The sequence below is a fragment of the Xyrauchen texanus genome, chromosome 3 (assembly GCF_025860055.1).
Source record: "Xyrauchen texanus isolate HMW12.3.18 chromosome 3, RBS_HiC_50CHRs, whole genome shotgun sequence".
Lineage (NCBI taxonomy): Eukaryota > Metazoa > Chordata > Actinopteri > Cypriniformes > Catostomidae > Xyrauchen > Xyrauchen texanus.
Window position 1 is genome coordinate 26,439,875 of NC_068278.1, and position 26,209 is coordinate 26,466,083.

The 26,209-nt window shown below is 41.3% G+C and overlaps 1 protein-coding gene across 1 annotated transcript; it reads right to left on the reverse strand.

Annotated features, from left to right (window-relative positions):
- Window positions 1–5,121: 5,121 nt before the first annotated feature.
- LOC127633297 (aquaporin-3-like) lies at window positions 5,122–10,023 on the reverse strand. The gene is made up of 6 exons (XM_052112313.1): window positions 9,712–10,023; window positions 7,370–7,496; window positions 7,099–7,236; window positions 6,876–7,000; window positions 6,518–6,735; window positions 5,122–6,368 (listed from the first exon to the last, which is right to left on the reverse strand). Exons 1-6 carry the CDS (start codon window positions 9,817–9,819, stop codon window positions 6,185–6,187), a joined length of 900 nt encoding a protein of 299 aa, XP_051968273.1. The 5' UTR covers window positions 9,820–10,023; the 3' UTR covers window positions 5,122–6,184.
- Between the last annotated feature and the right edge of the window lie 16,186 nt (window positions 10,024–26,209).

Consider the following 26,209-nt stretch of genomic DNA (forward strand, 5'->3'; position numbering starts at 1 on the left):
GACTTAAATATTTATCTGTTTCTCACACACACCTATCATATCACTTCTGAAGACATGGATTAAACCACTGGAGTTTTATGGATTACTTTTATACTGCCTTTGTGCTTTTTGGAGAATCAAAATGTTGGCCTACAGAGCTAAAATATTATTTTAAAAATATGAATTTGTGTTCTGCAGAAGAAAGAAAGTCATACACATCTTGAATGGCATGAGGGTGAGTAAATGATGAGAGAATTAAAATTTTTGGGTAAACTATACCTTTCAAGTAATAGCTCAGCCATAATTTAATATTGTGTAATAATTTCTCTACCCTCATGTTGTTCCAAACCAGTGTGAGGCTTTGTATTATGTGGAACATAAAATATGTTAGACAGAATGTTAGAGACTGACAGTCACGGTCACCATTCACTTTCAAAATTCATACGGGTTTGGAACAACATGATAGTGAATGATGACAGAATTTCCATTAATAATAATCATAATTCTGTAGTACATGAGTTCAATGTGTATTATGTAATTGAATATAGGGGAGTTAACGTCTATTATGTCATTTGTGAAAGTAACGAGTTACTCACTACTTGACTACTACTTTTACTTGAGTACAGTTTTTGGCTACTCTACCCACCTCTGCATGTTAAGCATGTTCAACCGGACCATGTGTTATACTCGTGCTTGCATAAAGTATGTTTCTGGCCTTAAATATGCTACACAAAGGTCTTTATACTAGATGTTTTTATTGTTCAGAGGATTCTGCCAAACTAGTAACCAAGAATTGCACCTCATGCCCAAATGTGAACCAAAGACGTTGGCACCAAAGGGGTTTGATAATATCGATGTAGCCAATGTTATTTGATGCCATACATTAACATATTAATGATTTGATTTGAGAGTGAATAACAACTTAAAATTCGCTCTGTTCATTATATTTGCACTTTGAATATAGTGCATGAGTTGTATTGAGCCTGATCTCATGACATTTACGTGACAATGGCAACTAATTTACAAAACAAAATGTTGTGCTGCATTACATGTTTGGCTTCTGTTTCCCACCAAGTGAAATTATGTTGTAGTCATATATTAGATGGATGTTTTAATGAGTAAACCTCCCTAACTAAAACTGTAACCTAAACCTAACCAATATTGTTCTAAAAGATAAATGAGGAGTGAACCCTCAACCGATGCCTATGCCTAATCGATAGTGTTTTAAAAGCAAATTCGACATGAAAATCACATTTACTGAAGCAACCACGTCATTTTGTACTGTTTCTATGGCACTTTCACTTCACTTTCACTTTTTTTCGAGCATCCTTGGCTTGGCGTGCGGCAGGGTCTCTGAGTGCAAAGTCCAACACTCTATTAAAATATATAATTTTTCAAATGATTTTGAGTAAAAGTGTTTTGTGTGAAAGTGAACAAAAACGCACAGGTGATGTAGCACCTCTAGTATTCATTTCACCAGGAATCTACAGCCATATCTCTTCTCTTTACTGTGGATTAAATTTTTTCCGAGTCACCATTCACTACTGCTCATTATTGGCAAGAAACCCTTTTAAGACTTTTTAAAAATTCACCTTTTTTGTTACATGAAACGAAGAAAGTCATATGGGTTTGTAACGATACCAAGGTGAGTAAATAATGAGAGAATTTTTTTTTTTTGCCAAAATATTCCTTTAAAACTGTCAGCCATAGTTTCAGATGAAGACTACTGCCTCAGCCACTCTCATTTACACAGTAAATTTAATCAGATGAGGACACAATTGTTGTCATTAATCTGAAGATTCCTGTTTAAATAAGAACCCCACACCCAAGGACAATACTCTGTTTTATCAAACAAAATCCAGTTCAAACAGGACTAAAGCCCTGGAATAGCTCTACAGATTTCACAACTCATTAAAGTTGGCATGCATCACATACAGGGTCCAATACCTAAAATGAAACTCGTGCTGTGAGACCTCCATGCAGGTGTGTGAGCCCTGAACCAGCTCTGGATACCACTCCACTGAGATAAACTTAATTGAGTCTAAACAGGGCACAGGTTTGTCATGGTTCTTTTTCAAATAGTTTCCCACACTGAAGCATGAGTGGGAGCTAGAACATAAACTGTTGTGTGGAAGTAGTCTCTCACTGAAAAACAAAACAGGTTTCTGAAAGTGCCTCAGACACAGAGAAGTGGTTTGCAGTTAATGGATGGCAAGGAAAGAAAGGAGGCGATAGCCGATGGAGTCATATTTATATGAAAAAAGAGGGCATTGTAAAGGCCTGTAATATGATCAAGGCGAGAAGATTTTCAGATATACAGTATCTGATGTAGAGTTAAATATACAGTACCACAACTGCTCTTTAAGCATGTTAATTATTCTGATCTATCAAGTAAAGAACTGTGTACATGGATTAATATAAAATGACCTGTTTCTAATCCATTGCTAATTCTGGAGAAAGGAATCAGAAATCATGTATTTTCTTTCCAATCATCTATTCACAACCTTAATTAAATCCACTGATTTATGTTGAACTGGGACTGGTTTTCTTTTGTTTTGTAAATGTTGTATTAGAATCAGAATCAGAATGAGCTTTATTGCCAAGTATGTTTACACATGCAATAAATTTGTTGTGGTGACAGAAGCTTGCAGTGTACAAACAATACAACAACAAGAAAAGTTTTTAAATAGAATAAAAATAAAAGTGAAGAAAAAATTAAGTATATTACACTATACTGTAAATGAAACAGAACAGTATAAACAACACTGTTGTTAGCAACAGTTTGTTTTCTTAGGGTTCTGGGAAATAAATCTGGCATGAAAATTAAATCCATAACCAATGAGTGCTGAGAATGCTAAACTATGGGACCGGCATGTTTTGGCTTGGTAGTAGTAATTGCAATAATAATAATACCCTTTTACAGTTTATTTCCCTCTCTTGCAGGTGGAGTGTATTCTACTTTAACATGTACACACCCTAACAGCCCCTCTTACTTTCTCAGACTTATTGTTAAGCCTTCAGTTGTCCACACCTATGATTTCACAAGGCCTTAATTAGAGTAGTTTCCATTCATTTTGTGCAGTTGTTGATAATGACTGGCTTTGACATATGCTGAATTCCATTTAAATAAAATCAGGATATCCCAAAGATGTATACACCGATCACCCACAACATTAAAAACACCTGCCTAATATTGTGTAGGTCCCCCTCTTGCCACCAAAACAGCGCCAACCTGCCTATCAGAACAGCGTTCTGAGATTATATTTATAATATAGATTTTTAATGGCTGATTATATAATTGCATGCATGATAGTTGGTGCCAGATGTGCTGGTTTGAGAATTTCTGTAACTGCTGATCTCCTGGGATATTCACATACAACAGTCTCTAGAATTTACTCAGAATGGTGCCAAAAATAAAAAAACATCCAGTGAGCAGCAGTTCTGTGGATGGAAATGCCTTGATGATGAGAGAGGTAAACAGAGAATGGCCAGACTGGTTCGAACTGACAAAGTCTAGGGTAACTCAGATAACCACTCTGTACAATTGTGGTGAGAAGAATATCATCTCAGAATGCTTTTCTTAGATGTGGGTTGGCGGTCTTTTGGCAGCCCAAGGGGGGTCTACACAATATTAGGCAGGTGGTTTTAATATTGTGGCTGATCGGTGTACGAATGTACTGAAACTAGGTCTGCAACCTGACCAGGGCCCGACGGACCTAAGAACACGACAGGTTTCGAGCCGGGTTCGGGTCAGTTTTCAAGTAACACTTCGGTTGAATTCAGGTTGGGTTCGGTTTGTAATTAATGAAAAAATAAACAGGCTTATCTAACATGTTTCACATACTCATTCTCTCTCACAGGCAAGTTAGGGGCGTTCACACAGAATGTGTTTTTGTGCATGTCTGTTCTGTTTTCCCATTGTTTAAACACATCTCGCTTTTTCTTAAACTTCTTGTGCAGGACCATGATATATAACACCATGTCAAGTTAAAAAGAACTTAACATTTTCAAAAATGCATGTTGAGACACCTGTGCTCTGTTTCATTCTTTGTACTGCATCTATTTTTTTTTTAGCACAGTTTCAACAGAAGATTCTACAAACTGAACAAGTTCTAGCAGCATAGAAGGGAGTGTTGCACTGTTTCATATTATTCCAGATTGTTCTGCACCAGGTGAAGTTGCAACAAATAAACGGTAAGGTAATGTTTTTTTCCTTCTGCTCTAGTGTATTAAAGGGCTGCTGTGCCTTGTTAAAACTGTGTATGATCACTGTTTCAGTAATGTTACGAATGTTGCCTATATGCTTACATAAAATACAGCCTATTGCAACAGTACTTGCTAGGAGAAGAAATTCGATTGTGAGCCATTTTGTGTTCAGGATGGGTTCAGGCTTAAAATCTGATGGTATCGTTCGGGCGGTAGGGTCGGGCCTCATAGTCTCGGGTACGGGTCGGGTTTGGGTTTCATTTTGAAGCCCGTACAGACCTCTAGCACAAACTCAGCAAAGAGGAAGCATGGAAGAGTAGTTTCAACCAAATTAAAAAACAAACATAAAATGCCAAAACACAGTACCGTAACCGCAATATACATTAAGGGGGACAAGTCCTCTCCAGTAATCAGGCATGGCCAAATTGTCCCCCCAATAATTGATATCCTTGTTGCTGTTCTGCTGCAGTCCATTATGCACAGCTGTTTAATTGCCATTAAGTTGTTGAAGGAATAACATAATTGTTTAAAAAAGTTACATTTTTAGTGTGCACAGTAGTCTAACTCTGCTCGTCAATGTCATTTACATGTTTGCATTGATCATGGTATGAATATTGGGGGATTATGATTGTTTTGATTATTGGGGAGATTAAAATGGACAAATTCTATTAATCGTTATTAAAGGTTCAGTATAAAGACATCATAACAGTAGTCCATATGACTTGTGCACTATATTCCAAGCATTCTGGGGTGATAGAAAAGGCTTAGTGTTGTATGGACTACTTTTATGGTATATTACTTATGATTTTTTTCTCCCTCTTTGGACCTTGACAGCAGTGGTCAATATTAACTGTTATTGAATGTAAAAGAGCATCGTAAGGATTCTTTAAGAAACTATTGTTTTAAGATTTTATAGGGGGAAATCTATGAGGCACAACTTGAGGACAGTAAATAATTTTGTGTATTTTCTTTTTGCAAGCCAGCTGATGTCATTTTACATCAATGATTAAAATAAATAAAAATGGGTCTTTTCTTTGATACAGCACAAAAAAGAATGAAAAGATGGCTAAAATAGGCAAATTTGCTACTGTTTGAACTTATAAAAACATAATTTAAAACCAAAAATTATAAAAGTTTGGTCACATTTAAAAAAAACTTGAATGCATTTATTCAGAAAATTATTGCATTTACCACAATTACCTTTTTAAAGGACCGAGGACACCCATGACCCCCCACGGCCAAAATGGTTGGTCCCCCCAATGAAGACATATTTACGGCCTTGCCAAAACATATTACATGTTGACAACACTGACAATTCTTAGAAAAAACTTGTAATGTAATGTATATATTTTCCTTCAAAACATTTAGATCACAGGTACAAAATTAAAATGGTTATGAAGCAGATATATGAGTGGAATACTTAGAATCATCAGGAAAAGTCATGAAGTTACCACTATCTATGGTAGCTTGTTGCTTGATATGCATGCATGTTAACTTGCTAGATAGAGAAAATCGGCTTTTAAAAAAGAAGACAATACAAAATATTCACAGAAAAAGGTATTCTATTTATTTATTTTTTGGTAGAGTTTCTAACCTTCCTTAACAAAAAAATCTAATTACTTTCATATAAAAATGTGCACATATACTGTAAATATCTTATATACTACACTAAGGCTTTGTAAATCTCTCAAAAAAGTGAATTAATATAATTCGTGTTGCTGAGGAAAGACCTTTTTTCCTTTAACAGAGGAAACCGGAGGATGTATGAAGAAACAACCAAGAAAAATGCTAAAACAAACAAATATGTCTGATAGAACAATTGATAAAGGTTTGAAATCTAAAGATGTGCAGCTTAAGTCCTTTTGATTGCCTGCATAACTATTAGAATCCCCTTTGAAATGGAGTGAAGTCTTCTGCGGTATGATATATACAGTAATTAACCCATAGATTCAAAAACAGAATGATTCTGTGGGTTTGTAGTGCGGAGGGTTGAAGGAGATCACGCAGATCCATCCTTGCTGGTGACGTCATTGAGCTTGATAGACTCTTCCATAGCTTTGTTACTCTTGTCACGTGTTTCTCCCTCCACATGCCAACCTACCATTAGCTGGTACACAATCACACCAATTGTGGATCCCAGGAAGGGGGCAAAGATGGGCACCAAAAACCAACATTCCCTGGCACTGTTGAAAACAAAAAGAGAAACACTCCTGAGTTCTTTGCTTCTCAGCGAAGACTTTTCTATTCAGCTCTTGAGACTCAAAAGTGCTACAGGTCGGTACATGATGTACCCAATTTGTTAATGTTAGTGGATTTGAATATATAGACTTACGTAAAGACTTCCCCGCCCCAGCCTGCAATGGCGGTGAAGAGGCGAGGTCCAAAATCTCTTGCTGGGTTGACTGCATAACCAGAATTGAAACCCATGGAGAGGCCAATAACCAGCACGCTGAACCCCACAGTGAAGGCCTCAAGACCTTGGGGTATTGGATTGTTATGCGGGTCCACAATGGCCAGGATGCAGACAATCAAAGACGCTGTGCCTATCACCTGTGAAGATGGTCATATTAATATGTTGTATGGCCATTACATTATTTCACATGCAAATGGGTGTTTCTTAAAGGTCCTCTCAAGAGCAAAAACAGACCGTTTAATTTTGTGTGTGTGGGAAATGATCACTGATTATTGACCTGGTCAAAAAATCCATTTAAGATAGTGAGATGCTTGCTGGGGTATGTAGCAAAAATCCCAGCAGTGGCTTTTTCTCCTTCTATAAGCAACTCGTTTGTGTCTCCAGCAAAGTCATACATTGCATCTAAAAAACAAAAACGTGTGTCAAAATAGCAAACAGAAGAAACAAATAATACTTATTTTTTTCTATATGAAAAATTATTTCTACTGAATCACATTTACCATGGTATTCAGCAAAGATTATTGCTGCACCCAAGAAGGATCCAAGTGTCTGGAAGAAAAAGTACACAGGGAACTTTCTCCATTTTTCTCTTCCCAAGAGGCAGAGAGCAAATGTAACTGCAGGATTTAAATGGCCTCCTAAAGAAAACAACAAAAAGTTGATTCAATCCATTAATTTACCCACAAAAATATCTCATATAACTCAGTCCTGTTCTTACAAATCCCACACACAACAAAGGCTTAGGATGCAATTTTAGAGGAGTTTACTTGCCTGACACCTGGCCACAAACCAAGATTCCAAGGGTAGCCGCAAACCCAAAAGCAAGGTTTACGGTGAGAAAGAGACCATGAGATCCTTGACTTAGTACAACTTGGGCCACTGCACCACAGCCAAACATCTGTGAATTTTGTGAAATAAAAACATGTTTGAAATTTTTTTACATTGTGCTTAAACTGGACCAAATACTATTCATCAGCTAGTTTTAACAACAGAGAGAATTGTTTCAACTGTAGTTTTTCGGTATGGAACAAAATGTCTGTGAATAGTGATATTTACAGAGAAAAGAAAAATGCTTTTTTAAAACATAAAATATTGTGCAACCATAAAACTAAGATTAGGTATTTCACAACATTTAAATTGTTAGGCACAGTGGATACTTTCAACAGGTGAAGAACATACCAGCTTGCAGTTTCAGACTAGTCCTGATGTTAAAAAATAAAAAACTGCAAATAGTCATCAACATCAAAACAAAATCATCCCAGTGTTCTATAGACTATGGGCTGTACATTTTCACATAAAACACTCAAAATTGGTCTCATCTCATCTCAGTGTGCACCCTCCTAAATACCTGTGGTTTTATACAGAATTAGCTGGGTCACACTACAGCAAAGCCCTTTAATTGTCATGATGCATTGAAGATCTTTCATGAGAGTAAATCTCAGCAATGTTAACACAAGTCTAAAAAAAGCCTGGCTTAACTCACCAGGCCAATTCATCACCTTTATTCAATTGCCTGTACATGCCTCATCAGGCAGTTTGTATCAAGATAATTTCCTTTCATTTTCAGGAATGAGAGCCAAACATAGCATAACAACATTACCTTGTGTATAGTCTCATTCATTTGATTTCAGATTTTGCTCTATGTTACCAAAGATAGTTCCTGTAGATGTCAACCGGTAATGTCAATATCAGCACATTGACCTTCATAGACAAAGACTGTGTGTTCAGTGAAGCACTATGAAGATTATTTGAAGTACACTGAATGCCTTTTTACTGCTCACCAAACATCACACCTGTTGAGTGATCCAGTTAGCACATGACCTCTCTATTCAAGTATTATATCTCAAATAACATAGGCCACACGCCTTGAAACCAAACTATGAGTGTGCTTCTTTAATGAGTTGTTTTTACTGAAGTGTTCGTAAAATCACATATTTTCCATGAGAGTGAGAATTTGATAGTGGCAGTTTAGTGTCAATCTGCTCTTTAACAAGAGTCATATTTCATAACCCATAAGTCATTCGAGATGTCTAAAAAAAATGTGTTACATCTGTGAGGCTGCAAAGTCAAGAATGTGATGCTTTTTGCATACATCTAGTTCCATCTAAACAATGTAAGTCTCTTCAGCTTTTCAGAATTGTGACATCACTGTGCAGACAACTGGTATATTTGCAAGAGGAAACACGGTTATGTGCATAACAGGTCTATCCATTGGTATCTGTTGGAATGGTATTTGCATTTTTTCCTCCATGTCTTAGGAAAATATCTAACACTAAATATGGGTGTATCTATTTCAAACCTGAAATCATCCAAATATTTTATTTTAGGATAAATTGTTGGTGTGAAAAATGCTATGATGATATGAACCTTAAAATCATTAATTGAATGTCAACATATTTGAGAATTTAATATGCCACCTGTGTGTGGGTAATGGTTTCATAATATGCATGAAGAAACAAGTGTTTCTTGCATGATGCATTGCTACATACTTATCTCAAACTAGAGAGGAAGTCATACAATGCGCTTTTATTATCATGGGGGTGTGTTAAGAGTACTTGTTTATCTCAAGAACTGGAATGAGATTCTATCTCCATGTCATTCATAAGATGTTAATAGCTGTAAATTACTTTCTTAAAGCACAGGAAATCTATGGGCAAATTTATACTTCAGATATGACTGCAGATATTTCTGTAGAATGTAAAGAAGAATGTAAAGTTCAGTTCTTTTTCATAGATTCATCACCACATATTAATGTTCCTTTTAGAGTTGTTAAAGCATTTACACAATTGCATCACACCATAGTATGTGCACAGTGGAACAGATTTGAAAATTCATAAGTAAGTTATTTACTTAAGGCACATATGTGCAAGTTCTTGAACATGCCTAAGTAAACATTAAAGATTTTGCAGATGCTCTGCCCTTTCATCATTTAAAGTTTGCCCTACTGTATTTACACAACTAAATATGCATTATATTGTTGGTTTATTTGACTATTATGTGCACAGATTACAGATTATACAAGATAAGAACATGTCTGACACAAAGTATATGTGATTTAAAATAAACATTCAGACATTTAGAGTAAACTTTCATTATTAAAGAGAAATACTCACCACCAGGATGAGAGTTCCTAAGCATTCAGCCAATCCCTGCCGCAGTAGCTTGTTGCGGATCTGTAAAGTCTGTGCAATCTTATCCAGCATGACCTTCTGCCTGCCCATCTTCAAGCAATTTCAGATGCCTTCCTTTGACTGTGTGTAACAACTTGTATGTTCCTCAGAGAAGAATGCTTATTTCAAGGCCAGCATTCTCCTCTTATAGACATGGTAGACCAGGGCCAACCCTTCATGCTCCAGCCTGCCCCTTATACACTTCTCTATCTTACACGCACAGATAAACACACATACACGCACACCTATACATTATCTCCCCCAATTCCTCCCTGTATTATTCACACTCACACCCCTTTCTTCATACTGCATTCCTCTGATGTTCCTCTTTATTTTAGAGCAGGTTCCTCTATTATTCTCTCTCACTTTTGCGTGTTTGCACCCCTCTGAAACTTTAGAACCTGATATCAATCCTTTTAGTTTAAAAGAGGATTTGGGTGTGAAATTTTAGAAGACGATTAGGCTTATCTCTAAAGTGCAAATGGTATGAGACTTGTTTCATTTTGAGTTCAAAGAAGGCATGACAAAGGCTCTGGCCTCATGAATGGGTTGGGCCACTTGTGTAACTGTGTATGATTAATAGAAAATCATCTAAAATGATGCTGATTAAGCATTTAATGAATTATAATATAAAGGCCATCTAATTAGTCAACTATTAATTTCACCAAATCATTCAATTCCATAAATGTGGTTAAAACAATTATTTTAATGGTGGAGTAGAACTATTCCTAGCCCATTTCAGAGTTAATTACAACAATTACTTAATGATGAATGACCATCACTGGACTTTATAAAAGCTGTTTATTTAACATCAGTTCCCCTTCTGTCGCTCTCTCCACGTTGTGTCAGAGAAGCGACACTAGGGGTCTCTCTTGAGCGCCGATATTCACCTCTGGACTATGAAAAAAGGCCAATGAGAGTTGGCAACCAGTATTTGCATGTCCCGCCCCCGGACATACGGGTATTTAAGCGGCGCAAATACGGGAGTTCATTCAGAAAATTTCTTCGGAGCCGATGGTCGTGTCTGCAACTGCTGCGTGTACACACCGAGTTCCTGCTATCCCTCTGCTGCATGCTGTTGGATTCTACGGCGCACAACAGCGGCTTTCTCCTGTTTGCACGGCTGTGCATTCCTGCCCCTGGGCGCATCGACAGTGCAGATTCAAAAACTCTCACGAGTTTTTTCCCTAAAAGAGTGATTTTATTTAAAAGAGTAATTTCCTCTAAAAGAGCAAAACACAGCGGCGTTGAACGTCCTTTTAAGGACGCGTCTTTATAAAGATGCCCTTCCGCCCCTGTGTTGTTTCTGGATGCGGTAGAGTGCTCTCCGCTTCCGACGGCCACAGGCGCTGTCTCGTGTGTCTGGGTAGTGATCACACCGAGGCTGCGTTTGTGGATGGGTCATGTTCTCACTGCGAGAACATGACCATGACAACGTTGCGGTCGCGGCTTGCTTACAACCGTGAGCAAGCCACTCCAGCCGCCCCCCGTGTCGCTCCTTCTTCCCACGGGATTGAGGACGATGCGGCTGAAGATGGAGGCGATTTGGGGATGCCAGCGGGTGCAGCTCTGCCGGGTACGCCCCCTCGGACCACCCGCACCCCGACATGCTCGTTGATTCCCGTCCGTGCTCGAGGCAGTGGTGACTCGCCTCACAGCCAGTCTGCCAACCCTCTTGCGATGGAAGCAGATGAGCTTGCCGCGGCATCGGAGGGCGTGTTATCTGATGCTGAGGACTCCCCTGGGCTGCCGCTTTCGGGCCTGCACGCCCAGGCTGAGGCTGACGCACAGATGACTGACATGCTTTCCCGGGCAGCCAACAGCGTGGGCTTGGATTGGAACCCTCCATCCTCCCCACAACCATCACGGCTGGACGACTGGTTCCTGGGGTCTGGGCGCCGCTCACAGCCTCGCCCCCCCGGTCCCGTTTTTCCCGGAAGTGCATGACGAGCTGACGTCTTCGTGGAGAGCACCCCTCTCCACTCGTCACATTCCCACAGGCTCGTCCGCCCTCGCCACCCTCGACGGCGGAGCGCGCCATGGGTACGAGGCGATTCCCCAGGTGGATAAGTTGGTTGCGATCCATCTATGCCCCGGTACCCCTACCACCTGGCGAGGTCGCCACGTACTCCCTTCCCGGACCTGTAGAGCAACCTCCTCGCTGACAGCAAAGGCCTACAGCGCCACCAGACGCACCACTTCCGCCCTGCATGCCATGGCTCTCCTGCAGGTCCACCAAGCCAAGGCACTACGCGACATGCACGGGGGTGGCCCTGATCCCGACACGCTGCAGGAACTGTTCTCAGTGACCGACCTTGCCCTGAGAGCGACGAAGGTCACAGCGCAAGCGCTCTGGCAGGCGATGGCCACGCTAGTGGTCCAGGAACGTCAACTGTGGCTGAACATGGTCGAGATGCGTGAAGCCGACAAGACTCGCTTCCTCAACGCCCGTGTCTCCCAGTTCAGCCTCTTCGGCGACACTGTCGAGGACTTTGCCCAGCAGTTCTCCACGGTGAAGAAGCAGACGGAGGCCATCTCTCACATCATGCCTCACCGCAAGCCTGCCGCCACAGCCCATGTCCCGTCTGCTCGCCGAGGGCGTCCTCCCGCGGCCAGAAGGCAAGCCCCTGCTCTGCCTCAACCCGGGCCCAGCTCTCAGCCCCAGCGTCGAGCAAACCGTGGGAAGCGCACGCCCCCTGTCTCACGGACCCCCTCGAGGACCCGGAAGGCTCCCAGGCGCTCTTGAGACAACACACCCAGAGCCCAAGACGTTAGCTCCGGAGGTGGTAAGACCGCTCCGTTCCCCGGTGGAGGGCCGGGAGGAGAATCCTTTGTTTTTTCATTTGCCGCACCCCCTAACATGGGCTGCGGTACCCAAATTCTCAATAAAAGAGCTATTTCCTTTGTCTCTGGGGCACATGGCCCGCAAATGCCATTCTCACGGCACTCTGCTTTCAGGCCTCAACAGTCCCGGCTCCATGGACGCGGTGTCCCCGCCTTCAGGGCCATGACTGTTCCCCGGCCGGCTGGTTCAGACGAGTCCAGAGGACGCCAACATCAGACCTCCTCCTCAGTCATGAACCCGCCCCCGCCGGGTGCGTGGAGCAAGGTAAGTGCTTTGAGTTTATTCTCAGCACCAGAGCCTCGGGACACCACGTTGCCTCCCGACGCCGCGTTACCTGTTCCGCACCGCTGCGAAGCCCCACCGGGTACGTCCAAAAAACCTGTCCCCTTGGTGCCCCTAGCACGGAGTTTAGAGGCGTGGCTTTCACTGCCCAACCAGTCACGCTGGCTGCACCAGACCATTCGACTCAGTTACGCAATTCAGTTTGCCAGGTCTCCGCCCCCCTTCGTGGGCGTACATTTTTCCGCAGTACACGGCCAACATGCCCACTCCCTGCGTGAAGAAATCGCCTCCCTTCTATTAAAGGACGCGATAGAGCCTGTCCCTCCAACCGAAACGAAGAAGGGTTTCTACAGCCCTTACTTTGTTGTACCCAAGAAAGGCGGCGGCTTACGACCGATCTTGGACCTGCGAGTTTTCAATCGGACCTTGGCCAAACTCCCGTTCAAAATGCTCACCCAGAAACAAGTTCTATCTGGCGTCCGGCATCTAGATTGGTTCGCAGCGGTAGACCTGAAGGACGCGTACTTCCACGTCTCAATTCGCCCTCGACATCGCCCCTTCCTAAGGTTCGCGTTTGACGGCCAGGCGTATCAGTACAAAGTCCTCCCCTTCGGCCTGTCTCTGTCCCCTCGCGTCTTCACGAAAGTCGCAGAGGCAGCTCTTGCCCCGCTCCGAGAAGCCGGCATACGCATACTCAATTACCTCGACGACTGGCTCATACTGGCCCACTCCCGAGAGTTACTATGCGCACACAGAGACCAGGTGCTCAGCCACCTCAGCTGTTTGGGGTTTCAGGTCAACTGGGAAAAGAGCAAGCTCTCCCCGGTCCAGAGCATCTCTTTTCTCGGTCTGGAGTTAGACTCAGTCCCAATGACAGCACGTCTCTCCAACGAGCGTGCTCAGTCAGTGCTGAAATGCCTCGCTTCCTTCAAGCCAGGCGCCATGGTCCCGCTAAAACAGCTCCTGGGGCATATGGCATCCTCCGCGGCAGCGCCGCTGGGGTTGATGCATATGAGACCACTTCAGCACTGGTCCGGACATAAAAGTTACCTCTGCCTGCCGCCAAACCTTCAAACCCTGGACAGACCTCTGCTTCCTAAGGGCAGGAGTACCCTTGCAGCAGGTGTCCTGACGCGTTCTGGTCACAACCGACACCTCCAAATTGGGTTGGGGCGTGCAGCCGCAGGCCGGTGGAACCGAGGCCCGCTGCGCTGGCACATCAACTGCCTAGAGCTGCTGGCTGTTTTTCTGGCCCTGCAGAATTTTCTTCCGTTAATTCGGAACAAACACGTCCTAGTCAGGACAGACAGCACCACGGTCGTAGCCTACATAAACCGCCAAGGCGGAGTACGCTCCCTCCACATGTCACAGATCGCCCGTCGTCTCCTCCTTTGGAGTCAGCAGCGACTCAAGTCACTGCACACCACTCACATCCCCGGCAACCTCAATGTGATAGCGGACGCGCTGTCAAGACAAAGCTTGCCTGGCGGAGAGTGGAGGCTCCACCCCCAGTCGGTCCAGCTGATTTGGGACCGGTTCGGCAAGGCTCAGGTAGACCTGTTTGCCTCCCAAGAAACCTCCCACTGCCCGCACTGGTATGCCCGGACAGAGGCTCCCCTCCGGGCAGACGCGTTGGCACACAGCTGGCCTGCGGGGCTGCGCAAGTACGCATTCCCCCCAGTGAGCCTTCTTGCACAGATGCTATGCAAGGTCAGGGAGGACGAGGAGCAAGTCATTCTGGTAGCCCCTTACTGGCCTACCCGGACTTGGTTTTCGGACCTCATGCTCCTCACGACAGCCCCTCCCTGGCGAATTCCCCTGAGGAAGGACCTTCTTTCTCAGGGACGGGGCACGCTCTGGCACCCGCACCCAGGCTCTGGAACCTCCACATCTGGCCCTTGGACGGGATGCGGAAGATCTAGCCGGCCTACCACCGACCGTCATAGATACAATCAATCAAGCAAGAGCCCCCTCTACCAGGCATCTCTACGCTCTAAAGTGGCGTCTGTTCGCGGACTGGTGTTCTTCCCGAGCCGAAGACCCGCAGAAGTGTGCAGTTAGGTCAGTGCTCGTGTTTCTTCAGGAGAGGCTGGAGAGGAGGCTGTCCCCCTCCACCCTCAAGGTGTATGTTGCCGCTATCGCAGCCCACCACGACACGGTAGATGGCAAGTCTCTTGGTAAGCACGACTTAATCGTCAGGTTCCTAAAAGGTGCCTGGAGGATAACTCCCTCCCGGCCTAACCTGTTCCCCTCCTGGGATCTCTCGGTCGTCCTTACGGGACTCCAGAGACCCCCCTTCGAGCCGCTTGATTCAGCTGGACTCAGGGCCCTCTCTCTCAAGACTGCCCTGCTGATCGCGCTCGCTTCCATCAAGAGGGTCAGGGACCTGCATGCGTTCTCTGTTAGAAACGCTTGCCTGGAGTTCGGTCCGGCAGATACTTTCGTGATCCTAAGACCGCGACCGGGCTATGTGACCAAGGTTCCTACCACGCCCTTCAGGGATCAGGTTGTGAACCTGCAAGCGCTGCCCTGGGAGGAGGCAGACCCAGCCCTTTCACTGCTGTGTCCAGTACGTGCTTTACGTATTTATCTGGACTGCACACAGAGCACCAGACGCTCTGAGCAGCTCTTCGTCTGCTTTGGGGGACAGCAGAAAGGGAACGCTGTCTCCAAGCAGAGACTTGCCCACTGGGTTGTCGACGCCATTCTCTGGCTTATCACACCCAGGCCGTGCCCCCCCCCTTGCGGGTCCGAGCTCACTCCACCAGGAGTGTTGCGTCCTCATGGGCACTGGCTAGGGGCACTGCCCTAGCAGACTTTTGTAGAGCAGCGGGCTGGGCAACACCTAACACTTTTGCGAGATTCTACAATCTCCGAGTTGAGTCAGTATCGTCCCGTGTTTTCTCAGGTACCGAGCCCGTAGAACTCGGTGGCACGCCCACGATCTGACCGGGTGAATCGCTTGCACCTAGCGCCCTTCCCCCTAACCAGGGGAAACAGTGCGCCTTCATGCCCAGGAGATCTCAGGTTTGGGACACTGGTCGATTCCTCCCTAGCCCTCGTGGGTCGCAGTTCAGCGGAGGAACTCGTTGACAGGTAACCGTGGTGCTCCACAGGTAAGGCCTCCTTCGGACTCCCCCTGTGTGTAACACCACGGTTCTGTCCCCTCTGGCGAGCTGACTCCCGTGTTTCCCTTAGGCAGTCATGGCTGCCTCGGTTGCCGTGCTGTATGTTCCCCCCTCTATGAGCCTGGATCCACCACCGCACCGAATTTTCCACATAGGCCCTAAGCAGGCCTCTGATGGTTTTTGCCACTTAAACTTGCCTCCCCTCTCGGGTAGGCGTGGCCTCCGCAGGGTCTTCTCCGCCCTGAATAAAGGCTAAGACCCCCTTCCCTCAATGCATGTAAGGGCCCCGGCCTTAGTTGCTCTATGCGAGAAACATAGAGAGAAAAGAGGCCCGGCCAGGCTTGGCCCGTTCCCAGGTTGGCGGCCAGCACCTTGTTCCCCTCCAGGGTAATGATAAGGAATCCTGATGGCTTAAATGGGGCATTGGGGAAAGGGTACGTGCAGCCTGATACAGTTGGTCGTCCTGCACGTAAGAATACCTGCTCGCTCCTGTATCAGCAGTTCACGTACACGGCTCAGCGCATGGCACTTTTATAAGTGGACCCCTAGTGTCGCTTCTCTGACACAACGTGGAGAGAGCGACAGAAGGGGAACGTCTAGGTTACATGTGTAACCTCCGTTCCCTGATGGAGGGAACGAGACATCGTGTCTCCCCTGCCACGTCGCTGAGCCGAGCCACTGTTGTGGCCGGACCATTTCCGGCTCCTCAGAAAAATCCTGAATGAACTCCCGTATTTGCGCCGCTTAAATACCCGTATGTCCGGGGGCGGGACATGCAAATACTGGTTGCCAACTCTCATTGGCCTTTTTTCATAGTCCAGAGGTGAATATCGGCGCTCAAGAGAGACCCCTAGTGTTGCTTCTCTGACACAACGTCTCGTTCCCTCCATCAGGGAACGGAGGTTACATACGTAACCTAGACGTTTCCAAAAACATTGCCTCATTAAAGAAAAAAAAAACAGTGGGATGCAGAGATAAAAAGAGATATACAAATATCACATATAAATACTTATAAGTTATATTTTGTATCTCTCTTTTTTATTGTTGTAATTTACATATGAATTTGCAGTAATAATTCAGTAATTAAGCATGTATTAATGCATATTAGTGCTCACGTATTGGGTGGAAGTTCAAATGCATGGCTTCAACTCATTGTGGAATTTAACACATTAATTAACACTATTAGTTCATATAATAAGTTGTTAGGGAATTAATTCACGATTACACATTTAATTAATAGCAATTCATATATATACTCTGGACCCTCAACCAAAATTCTTGGATCTTTACACTCCACCAAAAAATATGGGTTGTATACCCATCTTCGGATTGGCATCACAATCTAGTGGGGGTCCAATAGAATCAATGTAAAATCTTAAATTGCATAAGGCGCACTCTTGCATCTCTAGATGCAGACTTGACACTTTTTAGAATTCTAGCACACACTCCATCCTCCAATATCAAGTTTAGATCTTTCTCCCATAATCTCTTAAGGGAAGTTGAAGCTCCATCCCCAGACTCTGAAATAGCAGGCAGTAATACACTGATGCCTCATGACCTTTTCCAAAGGCAGTAATCACCACTTCTAGAGTATCTGCCTCTTTAGGTGTTTGCTACTCCCAAAAATAGTACAGAGCAGGCGGCACAGTTGTAAATACCTAAAGAATTGAGACCTGGGAATCCAATATTTTCAAAGGATCTTAACACTCCACTCTCATATATGTCACTGAGCATATTAATCTCCCTCACAATCCACTCTGCCCAGCAGAAAGGAGACTTATCAATACATAATTTGGGGTTCAGCCATATTCTTGAAATAACATTCAAAGAAACGTCTGAATTAAACATTCTGGACCCTTTAGTCCATACTGAGTGCAAATGTGAGATAACGGGGTGTGATTTAACTTCTCTGATTAGTTTGATAGAAAGGCTTTGCAATGGCGAAATAGGGGCAAGAACTTCCTATTCAATACAGAGTCAGGGAGGGGCTCTCTCGGGTGGAAGCGTCCAGTGAGTCAAATGTCTGAGACCAAATGCATAATAATAAAACAAATTCTGGGGTAGGCCTAGCCCACCTTTGTCAATCAGCATATGTAAAAACTGAAGAAAAGTACCTGGTTTTAAAAATACTAAATAAAAAAAGTAAAAGTAAATACTGCAAATTCAGATACGTTCATCTTAAAAAAATGTGACCCATTCCTGTTGTTATTTTTAAAGCCTAATAATTGAGTCTCTAACAGTAATTGAATACAATAAGTGATAGTTCAGTGTAAGTAAAGCTTAGTTGCTAGTGGATAAGGACAGGACATTTTTTCTGAAAATAAGCTTATAGGGGTAAGCAGAACAGCATGTAATTAACTCAAATAATAATATCAATCATTTATAATGTATAACTTTAAAATATTTACTTAGTGTCCCTGAGAAATTTTGTGTTGATTCTAGGTCTTTTAAAAAATAGTTACTACACTACAAGCTATTAACAAAAGGGCCTAACTACACTGAAATACTATTTTAATAATATCAAAGATGTTGATGTCATGTCCCGCATTTCAATCTTCTGAGTAGAATCAGAACTAGTGATGCCCAGTTCACAAACAAATAATTCTATTGAGTCGGTTCTTTTCAGCAAATTGGCCAAATAGATTAGCAAAAGAGTCGATTGGCTATTTAGTTTCGATTCATTCGTTGTATAAAGTGGATAAAGTATAAACCTAGAGTCAACAAAAGACTGCTTTTTTGAGAGGTAACTTTGAAAAACTTTAATTGGTGCTGTGTCTTGTTAAGGCTTTGTTGCGTCCACCCATGGGCTACAACACTTCTACCCATGTTCAAATAGGGACAGTTCTCCCAAAAATTTACATTCTGTCATCATTTAGGGTGCTTTCACACTTGGTTCGATTGCTTGGACCGAACGAGAGTTAATTTCCTCCCCCTCCCCTTGCCCCCACTGGTCTCTGTTCATTTCATATTATTTGGGTACGAACCACGGTCTGATTGTTTCATCTCGTTAGTGCAAGCAGCAGCTGTTGTTTTATTGATTTGGCCACAAGAAGGTACTGAGAAATGAGAAATGCATTATGCCATAATAATTACATAATTACCATATAATTTTCAGTTAATACAGATGAGTAAATGACTTGGCAGGGACAATTTTGTGTAATGATCTTTAAATTAAACTATTCCCTATCCAGTCCAGATTACAGATATTTAGGTTTGGGGAGTAACCGAATACATGTAACGGGATTACTTATTTAAAATACAAAATACAAGTAACTGTATTCCACTACATATATAATTTAAATAATTGGTAATTAGAATACAGTTACATTCATAAAGTATTTTGATTACTGAAGAGATCACTTTGCATTTTATTGTAAATTGTTTAATTTAATATTTAGTCCTTTCAGATGGAAAACATTTATACATACATATGATGCGATCCAAAGTGCATTTAAACAGCGGTGAAACACTTTCTTATGATGTGTTACATTCATACGAGCAGACAGAGAAGTTTGGAGCAGAAGAAATAGAAATAAACCTTGTGTAAATTGTCAGCTTTATGCTAAGCTAAAATGGTTTTCAAACCATTTTACATGCACATGTTACCAGACACAATCATATTTTTATCACGTTGGATCATAATTTCTTTTTTTCTAGGAAGACCTTTGATATTAGGGCAAAAATCATATTCTTGATAATCATTTTTTGATTGTTTTCCTGTAAAAATATAAAATAAATCCTTAAAATAAACTCAATTTGATTAATCTTCTTTTAGAAACAACACTGCTACAACAAAGATATTTTGGTTTTTCAGAGAATATATTTTAAACATGTATATTTTGTTATATATAGTTTTTAATAGTCAAAACAAGTGAAAAAATCTACCAGTGCTGAAGAAGTAATCCAAAGTATATAGATTACGTTACTGACTTTGAGTAATTTAACGGAATATATTACAAATTACATTTTACACAAATACATTTAAAAAGTAACCCTCCCAAACCTACAAATAGGTCTACATAGTGTATCGCTAGGTGGACATAACAATTGGTAAAAACAACCAAGAAGGACCACAAATGTGTAGGTACACTCACTAGGCACTTTATTAGGTGCACCTGTACACCTACTTATTCATGCGATTATCTAATCAGCCAATCATGTGGCAGCAGTGCAATGCATAAAATCATACATCTATGGGTCAGGACCTTCAGTTAATGTTCACATCAACATTCAGAGAGCTTCTGATCTTGGCTGACAGAAGTGGAACCCAACGTGTTCTTCTGCTGTTGTAGCCCAACCCCCTGAATGTTCGAAATGTTGTGTATTCTGAGATGCTATTTTGCTCACTACAATTGTACAGTTCAACAAGGAATTTCCGTTCACAGAACTGCCTCTCACTGGATGGTTTTTGTTTTTGGCACTATTCGGAGTAAACACTAGAGACTGTTGTGTGTGAAAATCCTAGGAGATCAGCAGTTACAGGAATACTCAAACCAGCCTGTCTGGCACCAGACATCATATATAAAAGCTCCTGGCCTGTATCTGCATGCTTTTATGAATTGTACTGTTGCCACAGTAATTAATAAAGAATTACCACATAATTATGAGGGAATTACTTACAACCTGGAACAGTATACTGAAGTGAAAATACAGGGAACCCCATTAATGAATGATTATCTGGTAATTCTGTATTAAATAATCATGGGTTCCCTGTATTTTCACTTTAGAATTCTGTTCCAGGTTGTAAGTAATTCCCTCATAATTATGTGGTAATTCTTTATTAATTACTCAGGGGTTCCCTGTATGTTCCCTTCCCCTCAGTCAATGCCTTATATACAGGAATAATTTACCCAAATGTAATGGGATATGTGCTGAGGAAAACAAGAGACACACACACTATTTTGTATATAAATCATAAAGCTACCTGTGGTAAGTTGGCTAATCACTTATAGTGGGGATGGGGTTCCTTTCCGTTGTTGATTTCTGGTTACAGACCACTCTCACAAAGCAATTGACCATACAGGCCAAAACTACTAAATTTGCTGTAATGACTCATTTTGGGAGTGTAGTAATTCCACAAAATGCGTATTGCATTTCCATAGTAATAATAACATTAGAAGTAAGGAAGAAGAAAGGGCCACAACCTGAATATTGTAATGGCTAATTGTTATGATATTATTGTAATTGTAATTAATTGACTGTTCATTAGTAGTTACTCAATAGTTATTTCTCCTGAAGCTGATTTAGTAGATAATTAAAAGTAGTTCATCAGGAGGCATGACTGAATTCAATAGTTATTGATTAGCTAATTGTTACTTAACACAACTATAAAATGCTATTACATACTGATTAGTTAACACATCTTCCTTAGTAGTTAATAGTAGTGACTTAAGTGTTAATGAAGAATGACCTATTAGTTCTGCAGTATTTCCTTATTAGTTATGCATTAAGTAAGATACAGTATTCTAAAGTGTTACCAGCATTGTTTAGGGATTTGGTACTGTACATCAGTTTCAAGTTTTATTGATTGTGTATCATCATCCAGTTCAGTTAATATAGTATCTGTGAATGATGATTATTGAATTACACAATATATGCGCAGTAAAGTGAAACTCTCTAAAGTCTCTACACCCTATGCAGTTTCATTTTGCAAGTCCATGCAAGTGCAAGTGGGGTCTTGTCCAACTGGGGGAAACTGCATTTCAAGAGCACTAGATCAAGATTGCATGAAAACACTATGACTAATGTTTCCCCTGACAAAATTAGTAACTCCACCACTAAAGCAAACGTCTACACACCTTGTGTAAAAGCGATTGCATAGCCTGTTGCTATACCTGTTACTTTGAGTGTAAAAAAAAAAACACATTGAACACATATTGTTGCAGAACAAGTTCTGAGAATTCATAACTAAACAGAAATCTGGCTACACAGATTGCGTTAATGACCTGCCAGGCATTATTGCTTGCCACATCTCCACCAATGTTTCGCCCCATTAATTCCCAAATCACCAAATTGGGAAGCAAATGATTTGTCAGCTAAACAATTAACACCAATTAAAAAATAAACCCATTGAAGACTGTGCATTTATCCATCATAGCCTTTTTTTATTCCCATCAAAAAGTCAATATGGTTGGAACAACTCTGAATAAGGTCAGTTGGTAGAGTATCACACTAGCAATGTCAAGATCATGGGGTTGATTCCCAGGAAAGACACAAACAGGTTAAATGTATACCTTGAATGCAAATACACATGGCTTTGCATAAACGTATCTGCTAAATGCATAAACGCAAATATGGCCAATATGTACTAAAATTTTAATACAATACAGTTTAACACAAGAGACCCTTAAAAGTAACTAGGGTGGAATAATAAGGTATCTCTTTGATATTTAAAATTTTTCACAATGCTTCTAATAATCATAATGCCTCATCCAATTATGGTGCCATAGCCGTTTGTACATAGAGGATGGATGGGTGAGTTTGGGAAAATATGTTTAGGGGGAAGGTTTATGACAGTGACAAGCTTGAACAAGTTCACAAACTTAATTTGAAAACATTGAAATTATAATGAAGCCAGACAAGACAGGTGTGGCTGTAACAGATCAGAATACTTAGAATGGTCTGAATTGAGTGTGGAATGTAATGGCCGATGACAGTTAAAAGTAACAAGAGAATGGATACAATTGTTGCGCCTTAAAACAGGGATAAACATCCCATCAGTTGTAGCCTGTAAAATAATAATAATAATGGAAAAAAACATTACAACAATAACCGTAAACACATCACTAAGAGGCAGAATGGGCGTATTGGCATACTCACTGTTTTTGCAGAAACAAACAACCTAGAGAACACAGCCCATCAGGTATTCTGAAAGTGTTTTTCACCTTGTTGATGTTTCCACCTTCTAACTGTAAAACTGTCCTGTGGTCACCAACCAAACATGGAACAGAGCTACCACATCTGTGTGTTGAAAAATTATGTAAGCAGAAATCATATTCGCTTTACATATATCTGCTGAAACTCAAATTAATAATTGAATAATAAGGTAACTTGCATTTATTTGTCCTGTTTTGACATTATTGTTTACAAATAACCTTGCATATCTCCCATGAAAGTAACTATATGAACTATATGATTTTTACAATATGTGAAATTGTTCACTGTTTGCAAGCAAAAGAAACTCTATGACTCACAGATCATAAGAACAGTCATGTGAAAACTCAACTGTTCTACTAAAAGTTACTATTTTCTTTTAACTGGCTTCTTAACACAGGATGATTCATCATCTAAAGTCATAGGTACATTAGGAAGACGTCAGCATTCCCACCTGAAATATTAACACAAAATATGATGATTGATTGTGCTTGGGTTGGTTACAAAATACTGAAACGAGACACAACCAGCCGTTTGGCATTCAAGGAAATCAACAACAACAAAAGAAACATTTGCTCTCGATACCTCTCTATTTGATTATTAGTTATTTCTACCTTAAAATACAGCAAACACTGATTACAATATTGACATATAACATGACATGTTATAAAGTGAGTCTTGTGCAAATACTCTGGTGGTGAATTTTAAGACAAATTTTCTAATTACCTCATCCAAATTCCTGAAGTAACAAGCTGTGCACTGCTGTCTGGGCTGTTGTCCAGAAGAGCTGTTGTCCATAACATCTTAGTGAACAACAATAGATTTGAGTAAGAACATATTGTATAGTCTGCTTCCAGCTTAGTGTAACACTATAAGCCTGAAGCCAGCAATAGCAGAGTTACTGTAAGAACAAAATGTTTTTACATATTTATCCCAGACACTACATGACAAATTCAACTTATCCTTTTTTACACCTTGCTTGGTCTCCTCACTCATCACCTACTTTTTAAGTAAAGCTATTTTAAGTGATTGATTTTAGTGATTGAACAGGACATTCATAAAAAGGGGTGTTCTTTCTTTACATAGAGGACACAATACTAGAGCTACCTGGTGTGTAAACAACTTTAAAAGAAAGGGTAACAGATTCAATTTTCAAGAGGGACTTTAACATAGTTTACAATTAAGTTTACACACTAAAACTGGATAGTCGGACACAAGCAATAATACCAGAACTTCAGGATTTCTTTCTTTCAATAAAAGTCTATCTAGGTTTACTCCCACCTGCGCTCATCTTGCATTACGAAATTTATACTGACATCTGCAAGGCAAGTGCCAGCTAGTCTGAGCTACCCCTCGAGAAAACAAAAGGCTCTCATGAGAATTAACATTTGAACTCTCTCTTGCATATGTAACAGCAACATCCGAGACGCAGCATACAGTGCAGCTCACACCTCACTTCTACAGTCTCATCATCTCCCCCTTCTCCCCCCTTCTCTTCCTCACTTAAAGCTCACTAAAAACCTATGCAATGTTAAGTGTGTACAAAAAGTAACTATACATATTTGGTATCATTTAAAGTGTCTCAGTGCACCTGGTAAACTGGTCTCATTCTCCCAGCCATAATGAAAAGCTAAAAGAAGTTATCAAATATGAGAAATGTGGTGTGCCCCTTAAAGGTGTGCCCTCCCCCAGATCCTCCATACAAACTACCTCCTGTATGTAAATCTACAGGAATCAAGAACCCATTCAATTACAAAATCTGATCCCACATTTGTGAACCCCTCAATAGGGGACCAAAATTATAATGACAGACACCACCATTTGGTAAGCATATTGAATTATCTGGGTTTATAAGGAAAATGGGCAAAAGGTTCGGGGAGTCTGTATGTAGACTTCCCACACGATCGCTGTGTGTAGTTTTCGTTGCCAGGTAAATATTTGTATAAATTCCTCGATTTCTGTATTGTTGTTATTATATTTGATTGATCAATGATTTTACTCTATGAATTGGATACCTGGTCAATAAATTGTAAACATTTGATTTTATTCTGACTGACTCTGAAATTGTTTTCGCAAGCAGATTAAACGATTCGTATGTTACCGCAAGTCTGTGTCAGATTAGTGACGACTAATATTTGGCATCAATTCAAGTGTACTTGGTTTGCCAAGTCAAAAAGGGAATTTCTGTTTAGAACAACAAATGCTGCTTGACCAATCTAAATTCGGGTGTGTCTTACCTCTGTTTTAATTTGATGTTTCTCCAGATAAGTGTATGCGGGAAACCACGCATGGCCAATCCAAAGCTATTACAAGAGAAGTTATGTTGGTCAACTTACATCTGTAATAGTGGCCGTGACCTCTACTGAAGAAAACGTTAAGTTGAATTAAAATGTATGCAATTCAATGGGGGCTATACTGAAGTATCTTTGATTGTGTGAACTTGAACGTGACCAATCTCAGGTATATAGCAATTACCTCTGTTTGATTATCAAAACTGATGAAGCTTGTGATCGTGAGACCCGCATAAAAGAGAAAAACATGCGAGGACCTCAAAGCGACATAGTTTCCTAATCTGAACGGGTAAAATATAATTAAAGAGTTAAAAAGAACAATCAAACATTCACTCACTTTTAATGATGCTCAGATATCATTAAAACCTTTTTCATTTATGGAGTCAGATGAAATAACGAGGTAATACATAAGAGAAAATATATTTCATTTAATCTCGTTGTGTTGCGTAAAAGGAAAGACAGTAACACGCAGAGACCTTCACCTGTATTATTGGAGACCGCCACTGGACCGATATACGGGCTTACACATCTAAATAATCCTGTCAGTTAGGTCCTGCCCCTACCTCTCTTCCAAAAACTTGAGAATATGACCCCATTTGACACCTGTCAATTATTTATTTTCTCACTGTTCCATGGAACTAAAAACTGGTACAATGATCAGTTCTCCAGAAACACGACCTATAAACAGACCTATCTCTAATCGTCTCTTCTTAGCATTCCTATAACAGTAGCATTTTTCGTCTCATATGAACCCTTCATATCTGGTTTTCATTTATTCTTTCACACCGAGGCAGCTCTCCTCATGGTATTCTGATTCCACTCTGCTTTTGACACAATCTTTCATGATATTTTCCTGTCTTGTCTGTCAGTTATTGGTGTCACTGCATGCACAGCTCTCCTGGTTTATTTCACACCTGGCTTAGAGAGATATTTAATCATCCAAGGTGTCCCCCAGAGAGTCTTTGTTCTACATGCTTCTAGTTGGTCATTCCAATTTGCCATTGCCATTAACACTGCTATCC